At 52.4% G+C, this 27,102-nt stretch overlaps 2 protein-coding genes across 12 annotated transcripts in view; one reads left to right on the forward strand and one right to left on the reverse strand.

Moving 5' to 3' along the window:
- R3HCC1L (R3H domain and coiled-coil containing 1 like) overlaps nucleotides 1–1,995 on the forward strand; it is a 65,415-nt gene extending 63,420 nt beyond the window's left edge. For all 10 annotated transcript variants that reach the window (XM_043925301.1, XM_043925310.1, XM_043925305.1 and 7 more), the window contains one exon: nucleotides 1,186–1,995. In XM_043925301.1, the coding sequence (XP_043781236.1) occupies nucleotides 1,186–1,253 (68 nt within the window). In that variant the 3' untranslated portion in view covers nucleotides 1,254–1,995. The remainder of the gene's footprint in view (nucleotides 1–1,185) is intronic.
- Nucleotides 1,996–4,854: 2,859 nt separating this feature from the next.
- LOXL4 (lysyl oxidase like 4) lies at nucleotides 4,855–26,429 on the reverse strand. 2 transcript variants are annotated; one of them, XM_043925314.1, is made up of 15 exons: nucleotides 26,287–26,429; nucleotides 21,554–21,868; nucleotides 20,562–20,740; nucleotides 19,473–19,678; nucleotides 17,977–18,015; nucleotides 17,598–17,817; nucleotides 16,512–16,695; nucleotides 16,200–16,354; nucleotides 15,299–15,466; nucleotides 14,097–14,259; nucleotides 11,248–11,491; nucleotides 10,056–10,171; nucleotides 8,926–9,062; nucleotides 8,462–8,573; nucleotides 4,855–6,136 (listed from the first exon to the last, which is right to left on the reverse strand). In XM_043925314.1, exons 2-15 carry the CDS (start codon nucleotides 21,831–21,833, stop codon nucleotides 6,066–6,068), a joined length of 2,274 nt encoding a protein of 757 aa, XP_043781249.1. In that variant the 5' UTR covers nucleotides 21,834–21,868; nucleotides 26,287–26,429; the 3' UTR covers nucleotides 4,855–6,065. The 2 variants fall into 2 exon arrangements, with proteins under 2 accessions (XP_043781249.1, XP_043781248.1); XM_043925313.1 differs by having other exon boundaries at nucleotides 26,260–26,415.
- Between the last annotated feature and the right edge of the window lie 673 nt (nucleotides 26,430–27,102).

Below are 27,102 nucleotides of genomic sequence, written 5' to 3' on the forward strand. Positions count from 1 at the left end.
TGAATTAGCTAGCCTTCAGTTGGGAAGTTGCCTACCCCCATTTTTTGTCTCTTGTAATTTTGCTGCTGTTTTCAGATAATGCCACAAGAGGGTGCCCAGATAGCAGCAAATTTCTCTTTCTCACATTTCCAAGTGCCAGTCAGCTTCCTTATCAAGTTCTTTGCCTTTAAAGTTGAGTCAAATACAGTATAAGAATTTCTGTAAGGTATTCTGCTAATTTGGAAAGATACATTAAAATAGCAAGTATTGATATTAACTCTAAACTCACTTTGATTTCTGTAATTCCCCTTGGTTCATGACTTGCAAAATCTTTTACAGACATTATCTGAAATAATTGCCCTTGGAAGGAAGCACTTAGGCTTAATTATCTACATTTTATAGTGTCAGGATCAATGACTGACTAGCCATGAAATTAGAACTGGTATTGTGGCACCTAGTGAAGCGCTTGGGTCACCAAACCATGTATGGTGTGCACTGTCTCAGGTCTTGGTGAAAGTGTTAAATGGAAACCAAGCTTATGTGTTAAAATTTGAAGATGGTTTGCCCAGATTTGTGCATTTTTTTGTTTTTAGAAATAGTTTTTATTTTCTCTTCATTATATGTGGTCTTTTTTCCATGTTGGAATTGGTATTCCAGAAGATTTCTGGCTCCTGAAAGTACTCTGAAAACATTAAAATTTGATTTTCCTGTGAAGTATTTTTTTGTACGATTGTAGTAGAGAGATATTACTAAAGCCCAGTGGCTACTGTTTGCATTGAGCAAGAAGGTAGAAAAAAAAAATTAAAACATATTCTTGATCCCTTTTGAAATATTTATAAAATCAGTAGACTGGGAATAATGGCCAGTTTCACTGAAGCACTAACGCAGTTGAGAAGGAGAACTAAAATAAATACCTTAATAGCAAGATAAGAATCTGGATCCTCCTAGGTTCTGACTTTTATTCCATATGCTTTTAATTTCTACTAGCCCCAGACCTTTCTCTTTTTATTGTATAGTAATGCTAACACTGTTTCAACTTACAAAGCACTTGGAAAGTTAAAAATATTAACTCTTGGAATCAGGTAAGAGAAAACCAGGGAATCCACCCATTTTCATGATTAAAATTTGCCTTGTAATTCAGATTAAGGGAAAGTTACTGGTTATGTGAAGTTATACTACTATTTTTAACACTGCTTTTATTTACAGAGAGAAAACGATTGGAAGCCAAGCAACGGGAAGCCATCTGGGAAGGCAGAGACCAGTCTGCAGTTTGAACATCACTTGATGAAAGGGATAATTCCAGGAATTCAGAAAGTACTTCCAGTTTTCAGAGGATTTTTCCAGACCTCTGTGTACATGCAGATGTGTGTGTTAATGAAAGAAAGAGATAAAGCGATCAAGACAAGGGCTGACTGGGTATAAGAAGAAGATCAACTCCTGTTTGTCTTCACTCCTACGTGCAGTTCTTTGGAATCGCCTTACTGTGTTGGACGTGGAAGGAAGCCATCAGCTTGGGAGAAACTTGGAGGATGTGACTTCCAAGAATCCTTTGGACAGGGCAAGCCATGCTTCCAAGATGTTTTACGTGAAAGCAAAACAGAGGATTCAAACCTGTGACGATGGGAGATTTAGGCCCTGCAAAGGCAAGGTGCTCTTAGTACCTCACAAAGCTGAGACCAGCAGTATTGCGGGGGGCAGATGAGGCAGGTGGGGGACAGAGGGGAGGGAGCCGCTAGTACAAAGAGGTGGACTGGTATCTGGTGTAGTTGATATTCACAGAATCTATACTGCCAGTTCCAGAACCCCAAAGGGGGTGAACTGCAGCAGGTGTAGGCATTTGGACTCCAGATCTTGTACTAAGCCGAGTGCCTGGGGCTGCCCCAGCTGCATGGCAACCAGGGGCTTGCCAGCTTCATTCCTTATAGGAAGCTAGTCTTGGGAGCTGGGTGCCAGTTCCGGTTTAAACAGCACTATCATGTTATAAGAGGGAGACATTAAAGCCCATTTTGTGATATACATCACTCAGCTGTTGGTCTGTTTTGTCATTCCCACAAAGAAATGGGAGAGCAGTTCTCCCCTTATTTTCAACCCTATAATGCTGTTGGGGATTTGGTGGGCCTGTTGGTTTAACTGAACCCTGCTGAGTAGACTGCTGATCATCTGGTGCCCGAGAGTACACTATAGAAATACTCCCCTGGGATTGGTTTATAGCGGCTTCTCTCCCCTTCCTGTCCTCTTCACACATCCCCACCCCACCCTCCTGCTTTTGCCATTTTGTCCAGTCTGACATCCTGCAGAAGCCATCTGGCACACAGTGTGTTTTTGGTATGGTCTTCTCTGCCCATGCCAGAGGCATTTGGCAAGCCACACTAGACCGTCCATTACAGTGAAGAGTAGCCAGAATCACACACACACCTCTGGGCACTGAGAGATTTCCTAAAAGACACGGACAAGCCAGAGCTGTCAGCTCAGGCTTTATCCTTCTCATATCTGCATTCTCAGTGTTTTGGGAAAGTAGTTCTACACTGAAGAGATGGTAGTGCTAGACGTTAAGATGCTGAGGTAGCAAGAAACAGTGTCTCATTGTGCTTTCAATGAGGGCAGCAGCCTCATTTTTGTATGATTCAGTGCCCATGACAATGATGGATTATTAGCATTGCCTCAAAGATGGTGGAGTGGAGCTCTGTCCAGACGTTCCTCAAATGACACTGGCCTTGGGGTCTCGATCCTGCTGCTATTCTGGTCTTAGAGCCCTCTTACAGTTCCTCAGCATTGTTTTTCTCATTCGTGGTCTGTTCTGAAGCTGTCCCTTGTTCACATTCAGTACCTCCATTCCAAGTCTGGGGGAGTCGTTAAGTCCTTCTCCTGACCCTCTGCCCCAGCACTGCTGAGGCCAGGGCCCCTCTCTTTGGTGTGGCCATATGGCTTGTGCTTCCTGTCTTCAGAGAACAGAGGCATGTCCATTTGAACACTGTGGCTGCATTTGAAAGAAAATGTAGGAAACTAGCCAGGTTTCATACTGAAACAGTGTACCTCTAAGGTATACCTTTGCTCTGTTTTGATTCTTCAAGACTGAGAGTGACCTTGGACAGTAAAAAAAAAAAAAAACAGTGATCATTCCTATCACTTGTCTTTGAGGTGCTTCCCCTTTCTGGCAGCATTTTGGCTTTTAAGGGCATTGTTAATGGTAACATATAGTCCCCTATTTATTACTCTGTTTTCTTACAGAACTTGTAATTTCAAGATGTTATTTTATCCTCATTCTAATGCTATGTACTTGGTGGCCAGTAACTTAAACTTTTTTTCCAAATAATAATCAACCACCTCTAACTTTGATTTATCCTTATAAGTAGATCCAGAGAAAGGATTTTTTTAGCCAGTACTGCAAGGTGTGGAGTGCCCTTGTTTCTACCATTAGTAGAAAAATGTGCTTTTTAGTTGTAGTTTTTCCAGTAGAGGAAATTAATATACACTGGCTGGAGATAAGAGGGCCTGCCCAGGCCCAGCACAGACTTGTGCTTGGAGGGGACCAAATCCTTGGCTGTATCCACACCATGCCTTCACACACAGAGCTAACTGGAGAGCTCCTTATAACTGCCACTGGCTCTATTAGATACTCGATAAGATAGCTAATGCACTCTGCTGTGCATGTATATTGCTTCTGATATGTTGAACTTGTGAATCCCAGTACTACCTGGAATTTATATCAGAAATATACATTCCCCTTTGATTTCCAGTATACTCCTCATAGAAATCTTTGTGGGATAGGAATAAATTAGGCATTTGAATGGTAAGCTGAGTTCCTAATACTTCAATTTCTGTGAGACGGAAGAAGGCCAAGGTGAAAAATCTTCGGACGTTTTTGGTTCTGTCTGGAATTTGGTGGTTGGTATTCTGTTAACATTCCTCATTTAGTTACAACTCATGCCAGCCACATCTTCCCATGTCCTTCCCTTTCAACTCAGAGGCGTAACAGCACAAGCCTTATATAGCTTTTTCCAAGAGTTAGAACCGGCTGCACCTATCACACGTGTGATGTGGGCACTAAGAGCAGAGCCGGTGGCTGGCCACCGGCCGGCTTTTTCTGGCCTTCTTGGAAACCGGATCCAGCCAGAAGCTGTGGGTAACCTCCGTGCTGGAATCTAGTCATCAGTCACCACACGCTCCCCCACCAGCCACACATTCTTTCACAGACCATTAGCTGCATGTGTGACTATAATGTTGTTACTGTTTGGGAGATGTTTGCTGGATCCGACAGGAAATCAGTCCTCCCCTTGTTTACCTAAACTGCCATGCCAAAGTATAACGCTCCCTCTGCCTAAGGAAGGAGTGAGGAAGTTGAGAAGAGGGGAGGTAAAGAGAAGAAGGAAGAAAGCTCTTCTTTGTTTTCACAGAGGATACCCCAGGGTGGATATCCCTTTCTACTCCCTAAGGAGGGGCAGCTCTCCTGTGTGGGGTTGGGAGCATGGTAATTCTGCCCCATCTACCACCATTCACTTCAGCCTTGCAGCCTTGGTTGTAAAAGTTTACTATCTTCGGACTTTTCCTTCTTTCCTCCTACTGCTCATCCACTAACCTTTCCAGCCCATGATTTACCATGGAGCCTAGGGAGGGAATTGGGAAGCAGTGTGTGCATGCGTGCTAAGTCACTTCAGTCATGTCTGACTCCTTGCAACCCTTGGGACTGTAGCCCTCCAGGCTCCTCTATCCATGGGACTCTCCAGGCAAGAATGCTGGGGTGGGTTGCCATGCCCTCCTCCAGGGGATGTGTGAGTAGCACGTGTACCTCACACATCTTAAGAAACCAGGTCACCAGGAGTGAAAAGGGGTAGACTTCATGTGCTGGGAACTGCCAAGAATCACAGCCAGCCTTGCTTTGTAGCAGTCCATAGTGAGCAACCTTTATTGGCATGAGGGCGTCAGACCTGTGAAGATCATCTCTCAAGTGTGTCCAAGTGGAGACAGGATTAAGAATCACGTCCAAGAAGATCATAGGATCTTAACCTCACCTGAGCAAGAGCATATCACAGCCACATCGAGCAGAGATGGTGGCCTTTCCTAAAGTTTAATCCTTAACTAAATTAAATCTTCCCCCTTCTGACTTCCCCATAGTCTAGCCTTCACTCTACTAGACCTGTCTTCTTTTTCCTGCAGAGATGAGTGGCCTGTTTGACTGATGTTCTTTCCACTTCAAAAATTTATTCAGTGGAAAGTTCACTCCAGAAACCTGGGGGACTCGACATTTAGGCCAGTCCTGAGATGCACAGTGATCTCGCCTGCTGGGTTTATGACAAGTATTTTTCCCTGGCAGAGACTCCAGCAGCAGCTGGGGTCCATATTGCCCCAGTCATCTTTCTTTTGGGCCTTTTCTTGCTGCTCTGCAGTAAGGCTGTATCTGGCCACTTCTGTGAAACCTGCCCTGTCTCAAGCACTCAGGAACTGGTGGTTTGGGCCCATCAGGAGATAAGGGGATGCCTGAGGCCGAAGCCTCCAAGGACATTAGAAACAGCCATATGTGCAGGAGGATAAAGATAAGTACACTAAAGAACAGACTCTTGAAGAGCATGACAGCTGAGTTCTAAGTATGGACAGATCAAGCGAGGAACTCAGTTCACCAGCTTCTCTGCCAGGTGTGACTTTGACACAAGTTTGTGTCGCTCAGAGCTCCTAGCAGAGAGCTGACTCCTCCTGTGTATTTGGCCCTCCTCTGAGACATCTGCAAAGCACCATTTAGTTGGGGAGCCAGGCCACAGTCCATTCTTAGGGAACTGCTACCTCCTGAACCAGGAGCTCAAGGGCAAGATCCCGGGAAGACCAGGTCTCCTTGCAGGAGAGGAGCTCAGCTGAACAAAGCCTGGAGGCCATAGTCCAGAGACCAGAGGCACCCAGGGATCAGACCCAGAGCCATCCCGAGGGAGCAGTGCCATTCTGGTTTGGTGATCTTGCCATCTAAAGGCTTCCTGAGTGGGTTCCTGGTGCCTCTTGGCGCTGGCCCCTTTCTGCGTCAGGGCTCGGTGAAGGGCATGGCTCCAGTAAGCTGAGGTATCTGGTGTGTGGGCAGCAGCTGGGAGCATGTGGTGACGGCTTCAGATGAGGTTGTTCCTGAGACGCTGCTCCTGCTCCTGGGACAGCTCTGTGTTAGCTCGGTATGAGTCCCCTGTGGACCGAAGGACGACAGGTAAGTAGCTGACCTCACCAGAGTCCTATCCCCTCACTGACAACTTTACAAACACCAATACATCCTGTCTGGCTTGGTCTTTCCATTGGGTTAGTCATGGGCACAGACAATGACCTATTTTAGAGAAATAGATGCCGACAGGTGCCTAGCTACAGGAACATGGCAAAGAATAGGCTATTGAGTGGGAAGGGTTGTGCTGGTCACTCTCCTTGTCCCCTCCCCACGTTCATTCTCTATCCTTCTTTGATCTCTCGGAGCCCTGGAGACCTGACCCCTAGAGACTGCCTCACCCTGGCTCCCTCCTCTTCTGGCTTCTGGTTGACTTAGCTCAGTGGAAAGCAACAGGAGACTAGAGGATGGAAGGAGAGAGAGGTTGGGCTATTTCCTCCCCTGTCCTGCAGCAATGGTCTCCTGCGACTCCAGCCCCACCAGCCCCTCTTTCCTCCTCAGCACAAGTGTTTACCTGGCTCCAGGGCAGCCTTGGCCCACTTAAGCCCAAAGTGATAGCAACATTTCAGTCTTCCTTATCCCTGGATATCTCAACATCCTCCTCTCCCTAGTCCTGCTCACACCTTTGGATAGTCTTCTCATTAAATAACCTCATACTTGCACCTGAGTGCGCCCTCTGTTTCCTGCAAGGACCCTGGAGGGGTCATAGCTGCGCTGTTTCCTTTCTTCCTTGCTCCTCTGGACCCTGTGCAGCCTGCCACCAGTGTTATGGAGCCTCTGCCTCCACGCCGGCAGCCTTAAGTCTCTAGGCTCCAACTCCTAATTCCTCTCCTTTTCCTGTCTTGCTTAATGGCAGCAGAATCTATTCCAGTCACATTGTTTTCAAATCCTTACTCCTCACTGTCTTCATCCACTGCCAGAGTTATCTTTTGAAAACATAAATCTGATCTTCTTGCCTCCTTGACTGAAATTTGTTATTGGTTTCTAGAAGTCCATAGGATAAAGTCCATTCTCTTAGCAGGAACCATCATAACCCTCCATGCAAAGAACACTAGTGGACTTGGGTACATAGCCCTATTTTACAATAGAGAAGACTTTTGAGTGGAAATTTCTTTACTGTCTTAAAGCTGGAAGGTGGTTTTGGAAGCTGGAACTGGATTTGGTGCCCAGTGAAACCTGAGGCCAAATGCTATGCTCTTTCTCCTGCTCCTCCCCTCTGACTTCAGTCTTCCCTCTGAAGTCAGCACAAAGGTCCCTTCCTCTGGGGAACCTTGGGCTCCGCAGGTGGAGCTAGTGGCAAAGAACCCACCTGCCAATGCAGGAGGCATAAGAGATGTGGGTTCGATCCCTGGGTTGGGAAGATCCCCTGGAGGAGGAAATGGCAACTCACTCCAGTATTCTTCCCTGGAGACTCCTATGGACAGAGGAGCCTGGCAGGTTATTGTCCATAGGCTTGCAAAGAGTCAGACAAGACTGAAACAACTTAGCACTGGAAATCTTGACTGGCCTCCAGGCTGCTATTCAGAAAGCACTCTGCTTGCTCAGCCTTAGTTCACAGTGGTTTGGGGTGCTCAGTAGGACTAGGGTATCCAACTGCATGTTTGCTTACCCTACCTGACACTCAGCTCTGCATTTTACTACTATTTATGTTCCCAGAGCCTGGCACAGTGTTGACATAGAGATAGTCGACATATTTGCCGACTAAATGAATGAGTCTGCTCCTCCCCCTATGTGCAAAGTGTGGGTGTGAATGCACACACCCCACAGCAAATGCAAGCATTTAAAGGTTGAAGACAGAGGAACTACTACCTTTCTTTATGGGCAAGTGGGGCAACCACCTCCTTACTCTGGGGTGTATCTGCCCCCACTGGATCATTGCTTCTTTGTCTGAAACTACCAGTTCTGCAAGTGTCCAGAGCCCTATTCTCCATGTAAGCAGGGATCACAGCTGGAGGTAGCAGCACAGAGCTAGGGGACTTCTACATTTGCCTGTGAGGCAGCCAGCCTGGGATGGAGACACCTAAGATCCTATGTTAAAGGAAAGGGAATAGTAACAGACTGGAAAAGGGAAATCCTGACTTGGTTTGAAGTACCAGGAAAGAGTCCAGAACAGACGGGAGACTGCGTTTGCAATCCGAACTACCTTAAGGATAAAGAGGGACATGGAACTAGTTAGTGGGAGAGGTGGGTGAAGTTAGTCCTGGAAATCTACCTTCTATGAAGCTGTCAAAGGAAATTCATCTCTGTTCCATCCCCAGCCTTGTACACGCACACTCTACTTGCACACAGGGACGCTGAGGGTCTTCCAGTGCCCCGAGCCCACATGGGGATGGCCGCATAGTGGCCCGCGGGTACCTGTGTGGCAGTTGTGCAGCCAGACCCGTTGCCCATCGTACTTGCAGCGGCACCGCATCATGTTGTTTGAGAAATCTGACTCTGCCACCTCGAACTTGGGGTTCACAACCACCTGGAGTGAGAGAAGCATTGGCTAAAAACAGGCAATTTGGCTTCTGTGATAACCTTTACATTTCATGCAGTCTTGGCGGCGTGTGTTGGTATTCATTAATCCTTACAATCACCCCAGGAAGTAGGCATTAATGTCCTTTTTCTTTTTACAGATGGGGACTGAGTTTTGACTTGCCCATTGTTCCTTGATTCAGGACTCAAACCTAGGTCCTGGATCCTGATTTTTTTTTCCCCTACAGCACAGCCCCCTCAAGTGCCAGACATGTCAGATATCCTATTTATGAAGCTCTTCCTTCATTTGACCTCAGAGAGCTTTCAGAACATATATGGAAGAAATGGAGAAGCGCTCTTACCTGGAAGATATAATCCCCAGGGCCCACGTCTGTGATATCCACCCACTGGCAATCAATGTCATGTCGGTAGGTGTCCCAGCAGCCAACGGTCACTCCTTGTTCCCCAAAGTTGGCACACGCGTAGCGCCTTTGCATTCCTGTGAGGGAGGGTACTGATGGTGACTGAGGCTCTCAACAGGTGCTCGGGACAAAGTACCTGCTAGGTTTTTCACATCCTTCAACATTTAATCCTCATACCAACCAGCCTTGCCAATTGAATGCAGTCAGACTAGGGACTTGAGCTTCCTAAAGATCCTGCCTATCAGTGCCAGAAGTTCTACAAACCATGAATCCAGCACTGTACCACAGGCCATCTGTGACAGAGATCATTTCTTTGGATACTCTTGTGGAAATTCCTGCTGGCCTAGGAAATGTGATTGGAAGATTTCAGCCCTCTATGCTAACTCACTTGTCCATCCAACCTGGTGTTCCACCATGCCCTTTCTAAGGGCTACGAACTGTGGGTATACAAATAGGAATCAAACAATTCATGTCCTCAAAGGATCAGCGGAAGTGAAACAGGTCAGCAACTATTATCCAAAAAAAGCGTTAAGTGTTTTAAAAGTGGTACACAGTACTCTGGGCTTCCCAAGTGGCTCAATGGTAAATAATCCGCCTTCCAATACAGGAGATGTGAGTTTGATTCTTGGCTGGAGAAGATCCCCTGGAGAAGGAAACAGCAACCCACTCCAGTATTCCTGCCTGGGAAATCCCATGGACAGAGGAGGCTGGTGGGCTATAGTCTGACATGACTTATGACTAAATAATAATATACAACATGCTGGGAATGCAGAGGAAGTAGAGAAGGTAAGAAATTCATCTTTATTTGTGTTTTGGCTGTGCAACACAGCTTGTAGGACCTTAGTTCCCCAACCAGGGATTGAATCCAGGAATGAAAGTGCAAAGTCCTAACCACTGGACAGCTAGGGAATTCCCAGAAATTTGTCTTTTTGAATCGCCTTGAGGGCTGACTGTGGTCAGGCCCCAGTCTCCAGATGCCTAAGGCTGTTGAGCGGGCCAGAGGGGGTCCTGACCTCAAAGGAACCGGGGGAATATGACAGAGGAGGATATGCTGACAGGAAACCACGTACCTGTGGGGCAACTTGTGTCCTCTAGGCAGAAGCTGGCCTTGTGCCCCTCAGCCACCTTGGAGCCATTGAGAGTGAGGAGGTCGTAGTGGGTGAAGACCTCAATGCTGTGGTAGTGTCTGTGGAAGAGGCAGGGCCGTCAGCCTGGCAGCAGCAGGAGAGGAGTCGGCAGGGAGGACTGAGCCACCAGGCCCCATCATTACCCAGAGAGGAGTGTTATAATAGCAGGGCAGTGCCCTTCTCCCTCCCAAACCCAAGATTAGTATGACCCTACTTTCCTGGCACCCCTTCCAGGCAGCCAGACAGAGCTGCCCCCATCCCCCAGGGTCTCAGCCAGGTGAGGAGAGGTCAAAGCTCCAGGAGATGCTGCCTGGCTACAAGGCCAGAGTCCTGCAGGTGGAAGGAAGGGACACGACCAGAGACTGGCCCAGGAGCGGAGCTGCGGAGCGTGGAGGGATGCTTATGCTGCTCCCTGCCAGCCTGGGCCCAGATGGCTACCGTTGTTTCCAGTCCAGTTCTAATGACAACTCCATCCATGCTACAGGGAAAGATGCTTATTATCTCAGCGAAGTCGAGTCCCAAAGTCACTGCCCGCTCCTCTCAGCTTTCCCCACCCACGGCTGTGTGAAGGAAAAAAACACCCTTTTCCATTCTGCCTTTGTTGTAGACAACGTTTCTCCGTCTGTCTGGGCTGGAAGCTGCTGATAGGAAAGAATGCTCATTGTCCCCTTCCAGCACCAGCGGCGTTTCCTTGCTCCTCCTTGGGGGCCTCACTTTGCAGCTGCAGAAATCAACCAGCCTTTTCTGCAGAGCCAGCATCCTGGATGGGATGGCTATTTTGGGTCTCCAGGTTTCTAGGAGTCCCCATCTCACCTGGCTGTTAAAGACAAGGCTTAAGGCCCCCAGAGAAATATCCTTCTAACAGAGACCAGCTTGGCTGGTGAGGACCACTCTGTAGGATACCACAGGGGAGGTGAATCCATGGGTATGTCCAGGGCAGGTGAGAGAGCAATGGAAAAGCCAGGTGATGCTCGGGATTCCTCACTGCCTCCTGGAGGCGGGGCTGGCAGCATGTCTAGGAAGGAAGGCTCTTTCCCTGAGCTCACACCCACCCCTCCCAGGAAGGACCAGACTGGTTGGGTCCCCGCACCCTGGTTTTGGCCCCCTAAGGGCTGAGGCCCGAGCAGGCGTTCACCTGTGGCACTGGTGCCAAATCCAGCTGTGGCGCCCCATCTTAGGACGGAAGTCGGCCCGGCCCAGGTTGTGGATCTGTGAGGAGAAGCGCAGCAGACGCCGGTGTCCGTAGGGCCAGTCCATGCGGTCAGCGGACTGAGACAGGCAGTTCTCTTCGTGGGCGCAGTACAGCAGGCTGAGCGGGCGGTCCTCCAGGTAGGCTGTCTCCTGCACCAGCTGGGCGTTCATCACGAGGTCCGGGGCACCTAGGCACCGTGGAGACACCAAGGTGAGGGAGGTAGCCGGTTTTGCTCTCCGGCCTAGGGGACAGGCTTGCCTCCAGATTGAGTGCTTTTGGAGGGCCCGGGAGAGTAGGGCGGTTTAGGAGTCAGAAGATTTCCCTGGTGACTCAGACAGTAAAGTGTCTGTCTGCAATGCAGAAGACCTGGGTTCGATCCCTGGGTAGATCCCCTGAAGAAGGGAATGGCAACCTATGTCGGTATTCTTGCCTGGGAAATTCCATGGACAGAGAAGCCTGGCGGGCTACAGTCCACAGGGTCACAAAGAGTTGCACACAACTGAAGTGACTTAGCACGCAGCACGCATTAGGAGTCAGGAGATGTGAGTTCTCATAACAGGAGAGATCTATCGCCTTAAGCTAGGAGGCTGCTAGTGTCACAGTGGAGCTTGCTGGCTTTGTAGCTAGACCACCTGGGTTCCTGTCTTGGCTTAATTTCTGTCTACATCACTAAGGGGAATTGTTTATCCTTTCGTCTATCATTTTCCTCATGTGTAAGATGCAAATAATGAATAATATGAGTGTGATAGTCCCTGTAACAAGCTGAGATCATGGTGTGGCCTGTGGCAAGCATGCAGTGACGTAAGCTAGCGTTGTTTTTGTAGAGTATACCTTCGCCTATAAGCCTCGCTCATATAACCTCTTGGAAGCTCTGCTGATGCCAGGCTTGTCACCTCAGCTCTTTCTCTGAGCCTGTTCTTGCAATGTGAGAGGGAGAGGGCTGGAGATTGCAAGAGTTCATCTCTGAACCTGCTCCTGGGCTCCGTTGTTCTGGACCATTCTGCTACATGTTCTGAGACCACACTTCCTCCAGGGCTCCTCTGCCACCCTGATGGGCACCATGGGTGTTCACACCGGGACACTGCATGGCCTGGTGCATGGAGGGAGCCTGCTCAGTGCCTCTCCGGTTCCCTTCCCGTCACAGGGGCTCTTGCCCTCCTCGGAGCCACTGTGCCATCACTGCGGTCCCTTGTATGTCAGCGCAGAAATGTGGAGATCCACAGCTTTTGCCTTGTAACATCGAGAGAGAAAACTGCCAATTCTCAATGCTCATTCATGCAAAAACTGGGTTACAGTTTAGATTTGGGGCAGAGCCATTGCTGACAATGGTGAGACAGGAACACGGGTTTATTTTCAGCGGACGGGCATCAGGGTGGGAGCTGGTTTGCTAGATGATGTCTGTACTGTCACTAAATGCTCTTGGAATGCCTGAGCTATATTTTGGAGCTGGACAAGGGTATGCCCATGGGCACACCCTAGAATTTCTGAGGGAAAGGAGTGCTTTCAGAGAGAAGAAGAGATGGTAAAGGCAAGAAAGAAATGAGAAAAATCACAGAGGAGAAATGGGGACAACCACAGGGATGGTGGGTTGACTGTGCTCAGCCGTTGTGAAGTATCAAATGAATTCAGGAGGAAAGCTGCCCCTCCATCAAGGGGCACAGGGTCCCAGGAGGGGAGAGAGTGTGGAGCCGGCCCCCAGTATGCTGGGAGCTGTGGCGGGAGACCCACTTGGAAACCCCATCACCCTGCAGGGGAGGATGTGTTGTAAAGGCTGGTGCTCTTCCAAAGGGTGCTGATCAGAGTGAAAGCCTTAAGCTTGCTGACAAAGCTGAAGGATGTCTTGGCATTGAAACCTGCTGGGAAGAAGGTCATGTGGCCACTTGGGTTGGGGGCAGCCTGCAACCTCTGGACTGGATATAGTTCTTGGCCCAGACCTGGTTGGCATATGTCAAACAAAGACTGCTACCATAAAAATCTGGGGGTGTGGGGTAGATGAATGCCTCAAAATGGTCTTGACCTAAAATAAAGCCTTTTGGGTAAATCCCACAGCTCACCATAAAGCCCACATGTCCTCACATTTCTATACCCTCTACAACAGCTTTCAAACTCTTTTCTTACTACAAACTACAGTAAGAAATATATTAATATTTTATGTTGTGATGTGCATGCATGCTTAGTCGCTCAGTTGTATCTGACTCTTTGAAAGCCCCTGGACTGTAGCCCGCCAGGCTACCCCTCTGTCCATGGGATTTCCCAGGCAAAAATACTGGAGTGGGTTGCCATGCCCTTCTCTAGGAAGAAAGATCCTCCCTGGATCTTCCTGACCCAGGGACTGGACTCGGGTCTCCCACATCTACTGTACTGGCAGGTGGATTCTTGACCACTGAACCACCTGGGAAGCCCTATGTTGTGACACACAGACATAATATCAAGAGAAAAATACTACCCTTACTAAATGTAACATGCTGTTGCTGTCGTTTTTTAACTACTGGTCATGACACAAACACTGAAAAACACTGTTGTGTATCCTCACATTGTCAGGTACTCTCTGTCTTAATTCTTACAATAACTCCATGCGTGGGGCAGAGCTTGTATCCCCACGTGGCAGGTGACCTGGCCACACGTGGCAATGACAGAGCTGGTGCTCCACATCCAGCCCTCCCTACACTCCCAACCCTGGGGCCTTGGAGCTGGAACCAGCTCTCAGGGCCCTCCCTGAGGATGGGAGTTGCAGGCTTGGCAACCCAGAGGAGCCACATCCACCCATCCCACTGGCCGCTCCCGTCACTCACTGTCTGTGCAGGAGACTCCGGCTGAGAAGCGCCCAGCGCCGTGGGAGCAGTGCACTGGCCCGTGCCTTTGGCACTGCTGCAGGGCCAGCTCTGTGCCTGTGCAACGCACCCCGCTCATGACCACTTCTCTGGCTCCCGGCGTCCCCTGCCAGTACCAGGTGTCCTAAGGAAACAGCCAGCATCCCCTAGTCAGGGCTGAGACATGCTCTTAGTCACCTGACTCCCACTAGAGGCTTGGACCCCAGCCGACCACCCTCACCCAGCTGTGCCCAGCCTCGGCCTGAAGATCTTTAGTGATACCACTTTTGACCCCTCTGGTGTTAGACATGCCTTCCATGTATGAGGGCAAAATCCACTGCTGTGGCTTCCACCGCTGGCCTTGTTCCCATCACTCTCCCTGACTGCAGCCCTCAGCTGTTTGAAGACGATGGTTTGGGCTCTTCCTGTCCACTCAGGCCTGTCCCATTTCCCCAGCTGGTCTTCATATAACCCTAGATGGCTGGTTGTACTCAGGATTGAGCCCAGTTCTCCAGGGTGAAGGGTGCCTAGTACTGCCAGGCAGGCCACTACGGGTGACGCTGAAGCAGTTTCTTCATAGCAGCCTTGCCCCAGGCCTCTTGATTTCGTTTCCTTGATATCTTTTGAGTCTATCCACCTGTCTCCCCCAGGACTGCCACTAGCCCTGTCCAAGCCAGCAGCATTCTCAGCTGGGCACCTGCAATAGTGTGCTCCTCTGTATTCACAGTAATCCCCACCCCAACAGTTTGCCAAACAGCAAGGAAGAAATCTTTAAAAAAAATCTGCCTTGCAGGCTTTGAATGGTCTTGCTCCTGCCTCCTCCTCCACCCTCGCACTTCACACCGATCGATCACTCTAGAAGCCGCACTCCACCCCTGATTTCCTCAACCAAGTCAAGTGTCCTCTGGCCACAAAGTCTTCACAAGGGCTCTTTACTCCTCCCCCACCTCATCTGGCTCATCTCTCCTGCAGATAGAGTTGTGTGCCCGTTGTGTGAACGTTTTAGGAAAATCCACCTCCCTCACGTGACTGTGTGGCGACAGGCTGCTCCATGAGGCAGGAACTGTGACTTGTTCACCACAGGATCGCCAGCACCCAGCATTCATTGGTGCATAGTTCTACTCATAACTAATTGTTGAATGAATGAATGAAGGGTCAGCAGCTTTAGCATGGCAGAGGCCTACCTTGATGGCATGGCTGGCAAAGCCCAGGCCAAGCTGTCGACAGGCCACCATGGCTTCGCTGAGGCCCCAGTGGTCGCTGCACACGGCCCCCCAGCGCTGGACGCCGTTCACCTCCACCTGCACCTCCACCACCCCCTCCTCGGGGCTGCGCCCACCGGCCAAGCGCACCTGCAATGGTCAGGGGTATGTGAGGAGCAGGGCCACTTTAGGAGGGGGAGAGCATGGGGCTGCTGGCTGGGAGACCTGTCCAGGCCAGCTCACCACCCAGCCCTGGACATGACACTCCCCTTCTCTGAGTTGCTCTCCTCTGTAAAGTGAGCACATTTTATGGGATAGTCCCTAAAGTCCCTGCCCGCTTGAGAAAGTTGACCCAGAGTGCCTGCACCCAGGCCTTGCCTACCATCTACCTGAAATCCTGCCATTGATGATGACTCGCCAATTGCCAAGTACTTTCGTATCTATCGTCACATTCACAGTGACCCTCCGGGACAGCTGACCCCATTTTACAGAAGAGAACCAAGGTCAGAGACAAGAGAGACTTGCCCGCAAGCCACGTTAGCATCACGCTTGAACTCTGACCACTCCCTGGTGCTGACACCCTGCGGCCCTCTGCCCTTGGGCCGCTTCTCTCTCAACTTGACGGGGGACCTGACGGAGCAGGGCGGGCGAGCCCATCCGACTGAAGAGTCAGTCCCCTTGAGACTCTGCCATCTCTGAAGGCCAGAGCCTGGCCCTGAGGGAAAGCAGGCCAGACCAGGGGAGACTCACAGAGGAGAGGGAGGTCCAGGCTGACTGCAGGCAGGCTCTGGGGCCCAGAGCTCTAGCTACCTCTCACAAACCCTCCCCACTGGCTGCATGCAGTGTCCGGGGCTATCTCAGGGCTGCCCAGCCCCGAGCTCACCTGGTCCTGGAAGCCCATGTTAGGAATGTTGCATCTCACGGCAGCATCGTTGTCATGTTGGCAACCATTCTGGGACCCTTCCAGGGAAGGGCAGTCGCTGAGGGTCCGCTCGTATCCCCTGCAGTGTACTTCACTCAGGTGGATGGGCCCCAGCGCTACAGCGGGGAAGGGGGAGAAAGGCCGTGTGAGGCTCCATCTTGGCAGCCTAACCCCTATGGCAGCTGCCCTGGGCCCCAGCACCTTGGGACCACCAGGGCATAGATCAGCGGCACACCCAGGCTCTCCTACCCCACCCTAGGCCTCCACACTCACCCTGGCCCAGCTGGGCCCCAAAGAGGGCCTCCCGAGCAGAGCCGAAGCCGAGCTGGCGGCACACGACGCTGGCGGAGATGAGGTTCCATCCATGGTCACAGACGGTGCCCCACTGGCGGTTCATGAGCACCTCCACCCGGCCCTCGCCCACCTGGGCCCCCGAGCGGAGGCGCACCTTCATCTCCTGCTGGGAGAACACCTGGCTTCAGGGAGGGTGAGGAGGAGGCAGGCATAGGGGCTATGCCCCTTCAATTCAGGCAGAACCAAGTACCGGAGTTCTAGTCTCATCTCTGACTCCTGCAGCTATTGCCTTGAATAAATTGTTTTCCTCAACCCTCCCCCTTTTTCAGTAACAAAGAACCACCACAATAATAATAGTAATAACAAATTCATAAATTGTTATGCAATAACAGTAACAATGTAATAGCAAATTCCAGCCCCAACAAAAGAGCCTCAGGAGTTGGGGTCCCTGGGCTTCACAACCTGCCACCTAATCACCAGGCGAGTTCCTTCCTCTCACCCAGCCTCACTGCTGCTTTGTCCTTCCAGGCTGAACCTAGAGCAACGCTTCCCCAGCAGATGGGCGAAATGACTTTAGAGACCTGCGGGGACGTGGTGTTGATGAAACGCACGGTGGGGAGGCCATTTCCGTTCATTCTCTCCCATCCCTTCCTACACCATGAGGAGATCTCTCTCGTGGAGCTGTCAGCCTGCAGCGCCTCCCCAGCGCTTGCTCTTTGCTTTTTACAACGAGGGCCAGGCTCGGGCTCAACACCTTTGGCCCTCGATGGGATGCAGCTACAGTGTAATTACAGTTTTACCTTCTATTCCTGGCCAGTGAGGTCAGCTTTCCATTTATGGTAGGGTTATAAATGGGCCCTTTTAAATAAATCCCAAAGTTTAACCATTCTGGGACTTGCTCTCCTCCTGGTCTGAACCAACGTCCCCTTGATGGGGGGTTCGCCCCCCTCTTCCCCTGACTCTCCTGGAGAGTCGCCTCCCACCAGTCAGTCCCTCCCCATGGAGCAGGGTCCTGCGAGTGGGGCCTGGGCCTCCAGGCCTGCGGGCAGGGCCCTGGGGACCCACCTCTGCCCTGGACTCCTTGCGCCCAGGCTTCGCCTTCGGAGGACGGAAGCGGGGCCCTGCCACACAGCTGACCACAGCATGCATGCCACCGGGGCAGGCCGGCCGCAGCTTGCCCTGGGCTGGCGCCACCTGCAGCTGGCAGTTGGCCATGTGGGGCTCTGTGCCCAGGCAGTTGACACGGTGGATCCAGAAGGAATTCTTCTTCGTTAGGCTTTTTAGTCTGGAAGACAAGGGAGACTGAGGGTGGAGAAGGGGTGCTCAGAACTCTGGGAGGCAAGGCATTGGGGAGGGGAGAGGGGCCTGGAGAAGGGGAAGGGGGAGGAAGGAGGCCCTTCATGCCACCTCATTTGCATCCTCCCGTGAGGGCGCTACTCCTTACCTAGAGTTGGGGTCCTTCATCTTTGAATCCCAGACTTTCCTGGAGGGGAGGAAATAGGTGGGGAGTGGAGTGGGTGCAGCCCAGCCCTGTCACCCTGGCTCCTCAGAGCTGTGCTTGAGTTTGCACTAGACTTCACAGTTGGTGCACTTGTTCACAAATCTTATTTCAATGCTGAGCTTCGCCACAGTCTGAGAGGATGGCTGCTCCACAGATAAAGACAATCTCCACTTCACAGCGAGGGAAAACAGGGCCCAGCAGGGTCCCTTGACTAAACCCAAAGTGGGTTCCCCTCTGCACTGGGCTGCCCAGGGCAGGTAGCTCCAAGCTCGTCCTTTCCCGTCTATTTGAAGGGCAGCCTTTGGGGAGCAACCCCATGAGAAGGGGCCCAGGCAAAAGTCCTCTGGGGACAGGTGGAAGTTGAAGGCCTTTCTGCTGGGGGCTGCCCACCCAGAGACACTGAGGCTATAATCAGGGTTGCCTTCCTCATGGGTGGTAGGCAAGTCAGCCAGGCCCAGATGTGCAATTACCGGCCAGCAGGGAGTCAGGGACCCAGACCCCAGTCATGCCCAAGGATAGAGCCACGTGGCTGGTCTTGGAAACTAGGGTCAGCTAAGTCAGAGACACAGAGTAGAACAACTGATTGGGGATGGTAAGGGTAGATGACTCACGTCCTGTGGGAGATTCATCCCCTGATGAGAAACATATGAATCGCTCACTGATCAGAGCGGGTAGAACCCTGACTGGTAATCATTTACAGGCTGATGCAATCTTGTGACAGTTCTGTCACGTTTCTGACAGAATATTTTTATGTCTCCTCTCCCAAATGCCTCCCCACCCCATGCCTGGCTTACACACAACCCAATCGAAACCTGGCTTAGATCCGAGTCGAGGAAATTTGCTGGGTCAGGGTTCAGAGAATTCCCTGTGGATTGGATGACTGAGGCCCGGATGCCCTACTAAGGCCCTGAAGCCTGTTATCAACAAAGCTTAGACTGGAACCCACACCATCTGTCCTTGTGGGCAGCACTGTATCTTTACTACTCAGGTCTAATTTTCTAATTAGGAACACAGTTTTACATTTATTTACATTTCATTTTGGGAGTATTCTGTGCTACAGTCAATTCTTTCTATCTGATTGGCAAGTACGATGTTTATTTTCTGACTGTTTCTAGGGATTTCCCAGGGTCTAAAAGTTCATCTTCACTCTTAATTATTTGAGAGATCCATAACCCCAGAAATCCAGTGACATTCCTTGGCTGGGCCTCTTTCCCTCCCAATCACAACACCCACTGAATGTCCTCCATAGACACCACTCCTGCCAGTCTCACTGCAGTCTGCAATGTCCCAAGCATATGCACACAGACATAAACACACACATGCATACATGCATGTGCACACACACGCTTGTACACACACATACATGGACACACACTCAGCCACTGCCCCACACCCCCGCCTCCTGTATAGCCCTCCTACCTGTAGTGGTGCCTTCCTACCTGTAGTAGTGGCTGTCGACAGGTGCCTCGCTGGGGAAGCCCAGCATCCCGCACACCACCCTGCTGTTGTTCCTGGTCCAGCCCTGGTCACACACCTGCCGCCAGTGGCCCTCGTACTTCACCTCCACGGCTCCCTCAGTCACCGGGCTCTGCCGCTTGGCGCTGGCGAGGATGGGCTTGAGCCGCACCTCCTCCAGCCGCCGGTCCTGCGGGATATGTGGTCTCCGTGGGCCCCAGGAGTCCTGCCCCTGCTGAGCCCACTGCAGGTCTTCACATGGGAAAGCTGGGGCTCAGAGCACTTAAAGATCATGCTACCCAGCACCCTCATTGGATGGGCTGGAAACGGAGGCTCAGAGATGGAGAGGCAGGGGCCAAGGGCACACAGTGAGTATGAGACAGAAGCTCAGTTTAGGGTCCTTTCCTGAACCTCAGAGAGGACCAAGCAGATCCACACCCTCCCTGGGCTCAGGATGGGAGCCCTTTGAGTTTGGGAGGCTTCTATCCAGCACAGGGGGACCTTCTTCATGGCACCCTGGGGAGGGCGGAGGATGGACACCGACTGACTGCTTGAGACCACAGCAGGATCCTTTGGCCCTTGAGCCCCCCGCCCTAGTCCTGAATGACTTGGATCAGTGTGGAGCCGCCTGCCATGGCCACCCCAGTCAGTGGGCCTGGGCCAGCTGTCCTCAGGCTGAGTCTGCCCGGCAGCAGAGGGTAAGAGTCAGAGACCTGCCCTGCCTGCCCCTGTTGTTTGGCTTGGGCTGTTTTTAGCTCCGGTTTGTTTGTGCCCGGAAGACACAGCAATTGTGGCTGGGCCTTGTGGGTGAGGCAACCCCCTACCCTCTCATGGGGAGCAGCTTCAGTGATTCCCGGCAGGCCCAGCCTCGAGTCCCTGCCCGCCCGCCTCAGGCTGGGGCACTGTCCGTGCACCTGCTCCAAGCCACAAGCAGGTGTCGGGGCCTCAGGGACACTTCCCAGCCTGCTCTCTGCTCCCTTCCCTCTCCCTCCTCCTCCAGGCTCATCACCTGGAGGACCTCTATTTCCTGACCACCCCCTCAGCTCAGGCAAGGGCCTGAACAGCCTCCTCACCTGGGGCCCGAGGGCATTGGAGACCCTCTCAGAAATGTAGCCACGCTGGCGCTGGGGGTGGCATACCACTCCGACGTCCTCTGAGTGAGTGCAGTCACTGACACCCCAGCCGTTAGACCTGCACTGGTCCAGGGAGCTCTCTGTGCCCACACAGTGCACATTGTCCAGCCAGATGGGTCCTGTGGGGGGAGGATGAGTGATGCTTGGGGATAGGCACAGAGAGATAAGTCATGGGCTCTGCCTCCCGGATAGGACCCCACTTTCCTCTTCCAAAATCTGAGTGGGAAACGGGGGTGAGAGAGGGGAGTTGGTTCTCCTGGGAGCTTGGTATACAACCCTGCCTACAGCCTCCTCTCAGAATCAGATCCCAGCGAATCTGCTTTTGGAAAATGCCAGGTAGTTCTAGCAATTAGGTCTGTCTGTTCCCTCATTCATCCATCTAGTCATTCACTTATCAGCATTTGCTGAGCACCTATTGTGTGTGATGGACTTCCTTGGTGCTCAGCAGTAAAGAATCTGCTTGTAATGCAGGAGATGTGGGTTCCATCCCTGGGTCGGGAAGATCCCCTGGAGGAGGGCATGGCAACCCACTTCAGTATTCTTACCTGGAGAATCCCCATGGATAGAGGAGCCTGGGGAGCTACAGTCCATAGGGTCACAAAAAGTTGGACATGACTGAAATGACTGCACACATTTTATCATGAGTCTACCATGTGGTAAGTGCTCAATAAACATGACTGAAATGAATGCATGCACACATGCATTTTATGTGATTGCTATGTTCAGAGAACTTAGAGTTGAGTGGTAGTGATGGTGGCAATGGTGATGGCCTCATTGCAAATGAGAATGCATGGGTAGGACAGGTCATTTGAGCTGGGTATTAAAGGATGAGTGGGGGTCTCATCTGTTCTGTTGGAGTCTCAGGGAGCCCACCCCAGAGAGAAGCCCATTGCCATCCCCCGTCGTTCTGCAGGGCAGCACCAGTTACTCACCCTCTCCTGAGCCATACTTGGCGCTATGGGCCCAGGTCAAGGCACCCTCAAAGCCTAGCTGGCGGCAGGCCACCGTGGCCTCCTGAAGCGCGAAGTCGTCATCACACACGGTGCCCCACTGACCCTGGTGCAGTACCTCCAGGCGGCCCTCCTCTGGCTTGCTGCTGGGGCCCACCAGCCGTAGCTTCATGGTGCCCAGGGACTGTGGCCTGCTGGGAGGGGCCTGGCCCAGCAGCAGGAGCAATGGGAGCAGGGGGAGGGTGGCTGGTAGGAACCACATTATGGTGACTTCAAGAGCAGCTGGGGTCAAGGCACCTGGGGAACAAGTAAACATGACAAGGATCACCACCTCTGACCTCAGGCCTCTTCTGCTGGCAGAGACAAAGGACAGCCTGGGCCTTTGCAAATGTGTGTGTGTGTGTGTGTGTGTGTTGGGGTGTTGGGTGGGGTGTGTGTGTGGTGGCACAGATTGAGTCTGGGCTCTGAGATTAGTTCACCTGGCTCAAACCCAGCATTCCTTGGCCATAAGTTTAGCTTTCCTGAATCTCAGTCTCCTCATCTGTAAGGTGAGGATAGTAATCCTTGCCTCCCAGTGTTGCTGTGAGTGTTGAATAAAACACTGATAAAGTGCTTATCCTGAGCCTACCACATGGTAAATGCTCAATAAAGAACTGTTTTTGATGTAGTCTCCTATGGAGGAAGGGGCTTCCCAGATGGCACTAGTGATAAAGCATCTGCCTACCAATGTAGGAGATGTAAGAGATGTGGGTTCAGTCCCTGGGTTGGGACGATCCCCTGGAGAAAGGAATGGCTACCCACTCCAGTATTCTTGCCTGGAGAATCCCATGGACAGAGGAGCCTGGCAGGCTTCAGTCCACGGGGCCACAAAGATTTGGACACAATTGAGCGACTGAGCATATGCATGTAGAAAGGGGGGTCTGAAAGGGCTAGACTGTTCAAGCTGGAGGAGGTACACGATATTTGGTGCAACCTCCTGACTCCAGAAAGAAGGAATTAGGATCTAGAGAGTTTAAGAGACTTGCCCAAACCACACAGCAAGCTCCACCTCTAGGAGGTGCATGATTTGTACATTGAGTCAACAAACGTTTTTGGAACATTTGCTTCAGGCCAATGATCAGGCCAGGTGCTGGGACAAAGAAGTAAACATGTCAAACACTACTCTCTGCCCTCATGAAGCTCAGAGATGAAGAGTCAGGGAAGGCTTTCAGAGAAGGGACATTTAAACAGGGCCTTGCCGGATGAATAAGAGTTCTCCTCAATGGGAAAGGGGAAACAATAAGGAAGAAAGAGGGAAAGAGGTGAGTTTGTGCAAGAGCAGAAAGTGCCCTTTCTTAATCCTGTACTGCAGTATCAGTGACTTGGAGGGGACCAAGGTGGAGGGACAGGCTGGGGCCAGAAGATCAAGGGCTGTGTGCACCATGTGGAGCGTCTGCCCTTCATCCAGTAGGAAGTGAGGGGTCATGGGAGTATTTGAGGCAGTGACCAGACATGGGAGAGGGCCCCCATGTCCAGGAGGCTATCATCAGATGTTCTTTGGGTCCCCACAGGGGACGAGTTGGGGGCTGGTCCTCCCCCTGCTCATATGTTAGCAGCCTTGGTCCTGGTAGCAAGGTTGGGAGGAGCACAGAGAACAGCCATGCCCAGCTGCAGCTGTCAGACTGTCTGCAGCCACCGGTGTTGAAGCTCCTGCACGGCCAGCTCTACTGCTGACGGGCAGCCGAGGCCGGCCCAGAGGAGCGGATGGACAAAGTTTGGGTCCTTGGCTACTTCTTTAGTGCTTGAGTCTTAAAGGGGCTCTTTCTGGGGACAGTTCCCCTTCTTCCATGGCCACTGCTCTTCTTGGGGCGTGGGCGGAGGGTGGATTCCATAGCTGGGAATTCACAGTAGGGAGGGTCTTAAGGGGCCTCTTGCCCCTTCCTTCCCCACAAGCGAGTTTCTGGCTGAGAATCAGTCCTTATTCCTTCCTGCACCCAGCCCCATCTCCCTTCGCCACCAAGCCTCCTGCTTTGGCCGGCCCAGGGTTGGGGGCAGTAGGCATCGAGAAGTGCACAGATGAGCTCAAGAATGAAGCTCCATGGGAACGGGGACTTTGTGCTGCACCCCCAGGGCCCAAATAGTGCCAGGTATGTAGCTGGCACCCTGTAAGTATCTGCAGATTCAAGGATGTGAGGTGGCGCAGCACAGTGCTTAGGCAGGCAGACTGGGGGTGAGGAGCCTGTGTTCACATCCCACCTCTACCAGCTGGTTTCTGGGTGTTCTTGGGCAAATTATTTAGTTCTTCAATGCCACAACGTCCCCCCTCTGTAAAATGGGGATAGAATTCTTGTGAAGATCAAATGCATGAAAACATGTTAAACCCTTAGAAGAGCAACTCTCAGTGGTTAGTTAGCTATTATTAACAGCAACTGAAACAGCTATACTATAGAACCGTTGCCTAGGTTGGTCCCAGCCCCTCCCTGGACAAAGGAGGACTGGAGGGGGTGGCCCCAACTCAACAGTGAGTCCCCAGTACTGATCCCCTTCTTTTTCATACTTCTACCAACACAGACTTAAGCACCGTTTTCTTCACTCAGGAGCCGGTGGGGGTCCCCACTGGCTGTCACCACATGCAGAGTGCTCTCTGCTGCAGGGGATGCCCCACTCCCTCTTCTGTGCACCCCTAAGGAGGAGGTGGCCAGCTAGGGACTAAGCCAAACCAAAATCACCATGGAAGAATTGGGCTCTGGGCCCTCCAGCTGTTAGGTCCCAGAGGTCACACTGGGTCTGGCCTAAGAGATGCCCTGCTCCCCAATAGCAGGAGTTAGGATGCTCCTCATTCTGCCACCAAATTATGTGACACGAATCAGAGGCTTTCTTCTCTCTGAGATACAGGTTCAGCTCCTCTAAAATGACAGGGGGCCACTGGACATGCTGTGATGGGCCAGGGGTGGGCTGGGCAGGCCTGCTGTGTGACTGACATCCCTAGAGAACTGTGGAGGCCGCATGAAAGGCTGTGGGCAGCCCTGGGCCAACAGGCTCCCTCCCCTCCAAGGAACCTCTGTGGGGACAGGGGTGGGCCTCTGCTGAAGGACCCCGGGTGCTAGAGCAGCTCCCTTCCATGAAAGCCCCCCAGGAGGTGGATGGGCAGTAGCAGGAACCAAGTCAAAAAACGGAGAGTCTAGTCTTCCTGCCCACTGCAGCTGCCTCTGCAGCTTTTGCTCACATCACATTTGTCTACTCAGGTTCCCCAAAACACATCCTCCGTTTCCCAGTCTCCAAGCCTTTGCTCTCATTGTTCCTTCTCCTTAGAGTACCCTTTCCCTCTAGCTCAGAATGTTAAATTCCTACACATCTTTCCACACACAGTTCAACGGCTCCCCCTCCATTAAGACCCCCACCCTGCCCAGACCCCGAACCTTCCTAGCATTTGGTGTCTTTGCTTCCTGTCCCCACAACCCAGCGGAGTGTCTCCCCACAGCTGTTCCCCCAGCACTGAGCACAGAGAAGAGGACCAGGCTGAGAAGCCTCTCTAGAGAAGGAAGCAGCCTCCAAAGTGGCAGTGCTTTTCCCAAGTGAAGGAGAGAGAGGGTCAGAAGGAGAAGGAAGGCTGAGAAGGAGAGGAGGTTAATAATAAGTTATCATTATCACTATACATTAAAAAATATTTATTGAACACTTATCTCCACTTGACATGAGAAGATGAGGCCCTGGGAAGCTAAGTCATTTGCCCAGGCAGGATTCAAACCCAGGCATCATGGTTTCAGAGCCGGGCTCTCAGAGAAGGATGGACATGGAAGGAGGGGGAAGAAGGAAAGGCGGCAGGGAGATGAATGAAATTCCACCCTGCAGCTAGTTGATTTATGACCCAGCCGTGGCGTGAGGGCACTGGGCTGGTTGCCAGTGCTGAGTGCAACCAAGTGGCAGATCCAGGATCCTGCCAGCTTGAAGGAGACAGGCACCTGAACCAGGTGCTGCCAGGGACCCCGGCACCTGGCCTGACCTGACCCTGCTAGGGGGACTGAAAGTGCCCAAGGGTATTGAGGAGAGAGCACTGGGGTGGTATCCTGGTGGGAACTAGCCTTGGGAACCACTAGAAGCTTCTTCTCTAGCTCTCTGGGGAGGGGGTGAGGCCCCCCTCTCAGCCCTGATATCCTCCCTGGGACCACTATCTGTGGCAGCCTGACACAGTGCAGACAAATGTCCACGTGTTCAGGCATAAGACCTGTGAGGTTGAAGCCCTCTGCCCACCTTTCTCCTCTGCCTTCCAATCTCCGATTCCGGGCAAACCCTTGGGCCACCCCAGCACACTCAGTGTTGGTCTGTTTCCTCCCAGAGTCCGGCTCCACTCTGCCTCTGTGTCCCCTAAGTCACAGGAGTGACATCTGAGCCCACCTGCCCCTTCTCCTGCGCCGCCCCCAACCCAGGGAGAGAAGCCCAGAGAAATGGTTGGACTACACGCAGCGTGTCCACAAACAAGACACGCAGGCACCCGAGGCCGCAATGCACCACCCAGGGAGGGCCTTGGGCCAAGATCCCCAACTTGGACACTTCCACTGGCAACAGGTTGGTGAGCGACTAGCGGGCCAGGCTCACTGTCCAGGGGACCCCCATCCCTCCCATTCCCAGCTTTCAGGAACCCTCAGAGACTTGCAGACCCCCCAGAGAGACAGAAGTCAGGCAGACAGACAGGACAACTAGAGACAGACCTGGCCAGGCACCAGGCAGGGGCTCACCGGCTGGAGCGCGACGTTGCGGGTCTGGGACCGGACTCAGCGGCCAAGCAGCGCTAACCGGCCTCCTGGGCGCCCGGGGTCCCTTTTATCCGGCTGCGGCCCGCGGCGCCCCCACCCCGCCCGCCGCGGAGGAGGCCCGCAGGCCCCGCCCCCGGGCGGACCTGGGCTCGGCGGGAGCCCCGCCCGGCCCGTCTGCCCCTCCGAGGACTTGGCGAACCCCCACCCCGGACGCGATCCAGGGCGGCCCGGCGCCCACTGGCAGTCCGGTGGCCTGGGAAAGCCCGGGGTCGCGAAAGTTGCGGGGGTCGAGGGGCAGCTGTTTTCCTTGGAGGGAACTGGCGCACTGCAGCAGGAGAGATTGTGGGAGGATCGGAGTTCCCGGGAAAGGACGGCGGCGCAGCGCCAGCGGGCGACCGAGTCCCGCTGTGGCCTCCTGAGTCCCCGTCGGAGGACTCACAGCTTCCTTCTCTGCAAACCGGGTGGTACACCCAACCCCAGGGCTGACCTGGGAATTACGATCAGTGGGTCTCGAATGGGACTGTCCCAGGGACCGAGTCCCACCAGCGTGGTTACTTAGGACAACTCAGATTCCCTTCTGCAGGGACCTGCAAGGGGCCCAGGGGGCTCCGTTCTAATTAGGTCCGGGATGGTGTGGCGCAGGTGTGCTGTCTTTGGAGTATCAGGCGGTCCTTTTCGTTGCCCTGCATCCTCTGAGTTTATTGAGTAGTGCAGGGGCATGAGGCCTCTGTTCTCCCCATTGTGCAGTTGGGAATACTGAGCCCCAAGAGATAGGACTTGCTCCCTAGCATAGTAAAA

Source organism: Cervus elaphus, chromosome 15 (assembly GCF_910594005.1).
Source record: "Cervus elaphus chromosome 15, mCerEla1.1, whole genome shotgun sequence".
Classification (NCBI taxonomy): Eukaryota; Metazoa; Chordata; class Mammalia; order Artiodactyla; family Cervidae; genus Cervus; species Cervus elaphus.

Bases quoted from the DNA above. Each gene is read 5' to 3' on its own strand.
- LOXL4 (XM_043925314.1), bottom strand. From the start codon at position 21,833: ATGTGGTTCCTACCAGCCACCCTCCCCCTGCTCCCATTGCTCCTGCTG. The intron at 9,063-10,055 runs GTACGTGGTTTC...CCTCCCTCACAG, and splicing joins GGACACAAGTTGCCCCACAG to GAATGCAAAGGCGCTACGCG. The intron at 6,137-8,461 runs GTACCCGCGGGC...TTCGGTCCACAG, and splicing joins GCTGCACAACTGCCACACAG to GGGACTCATACCGAGCTAAC.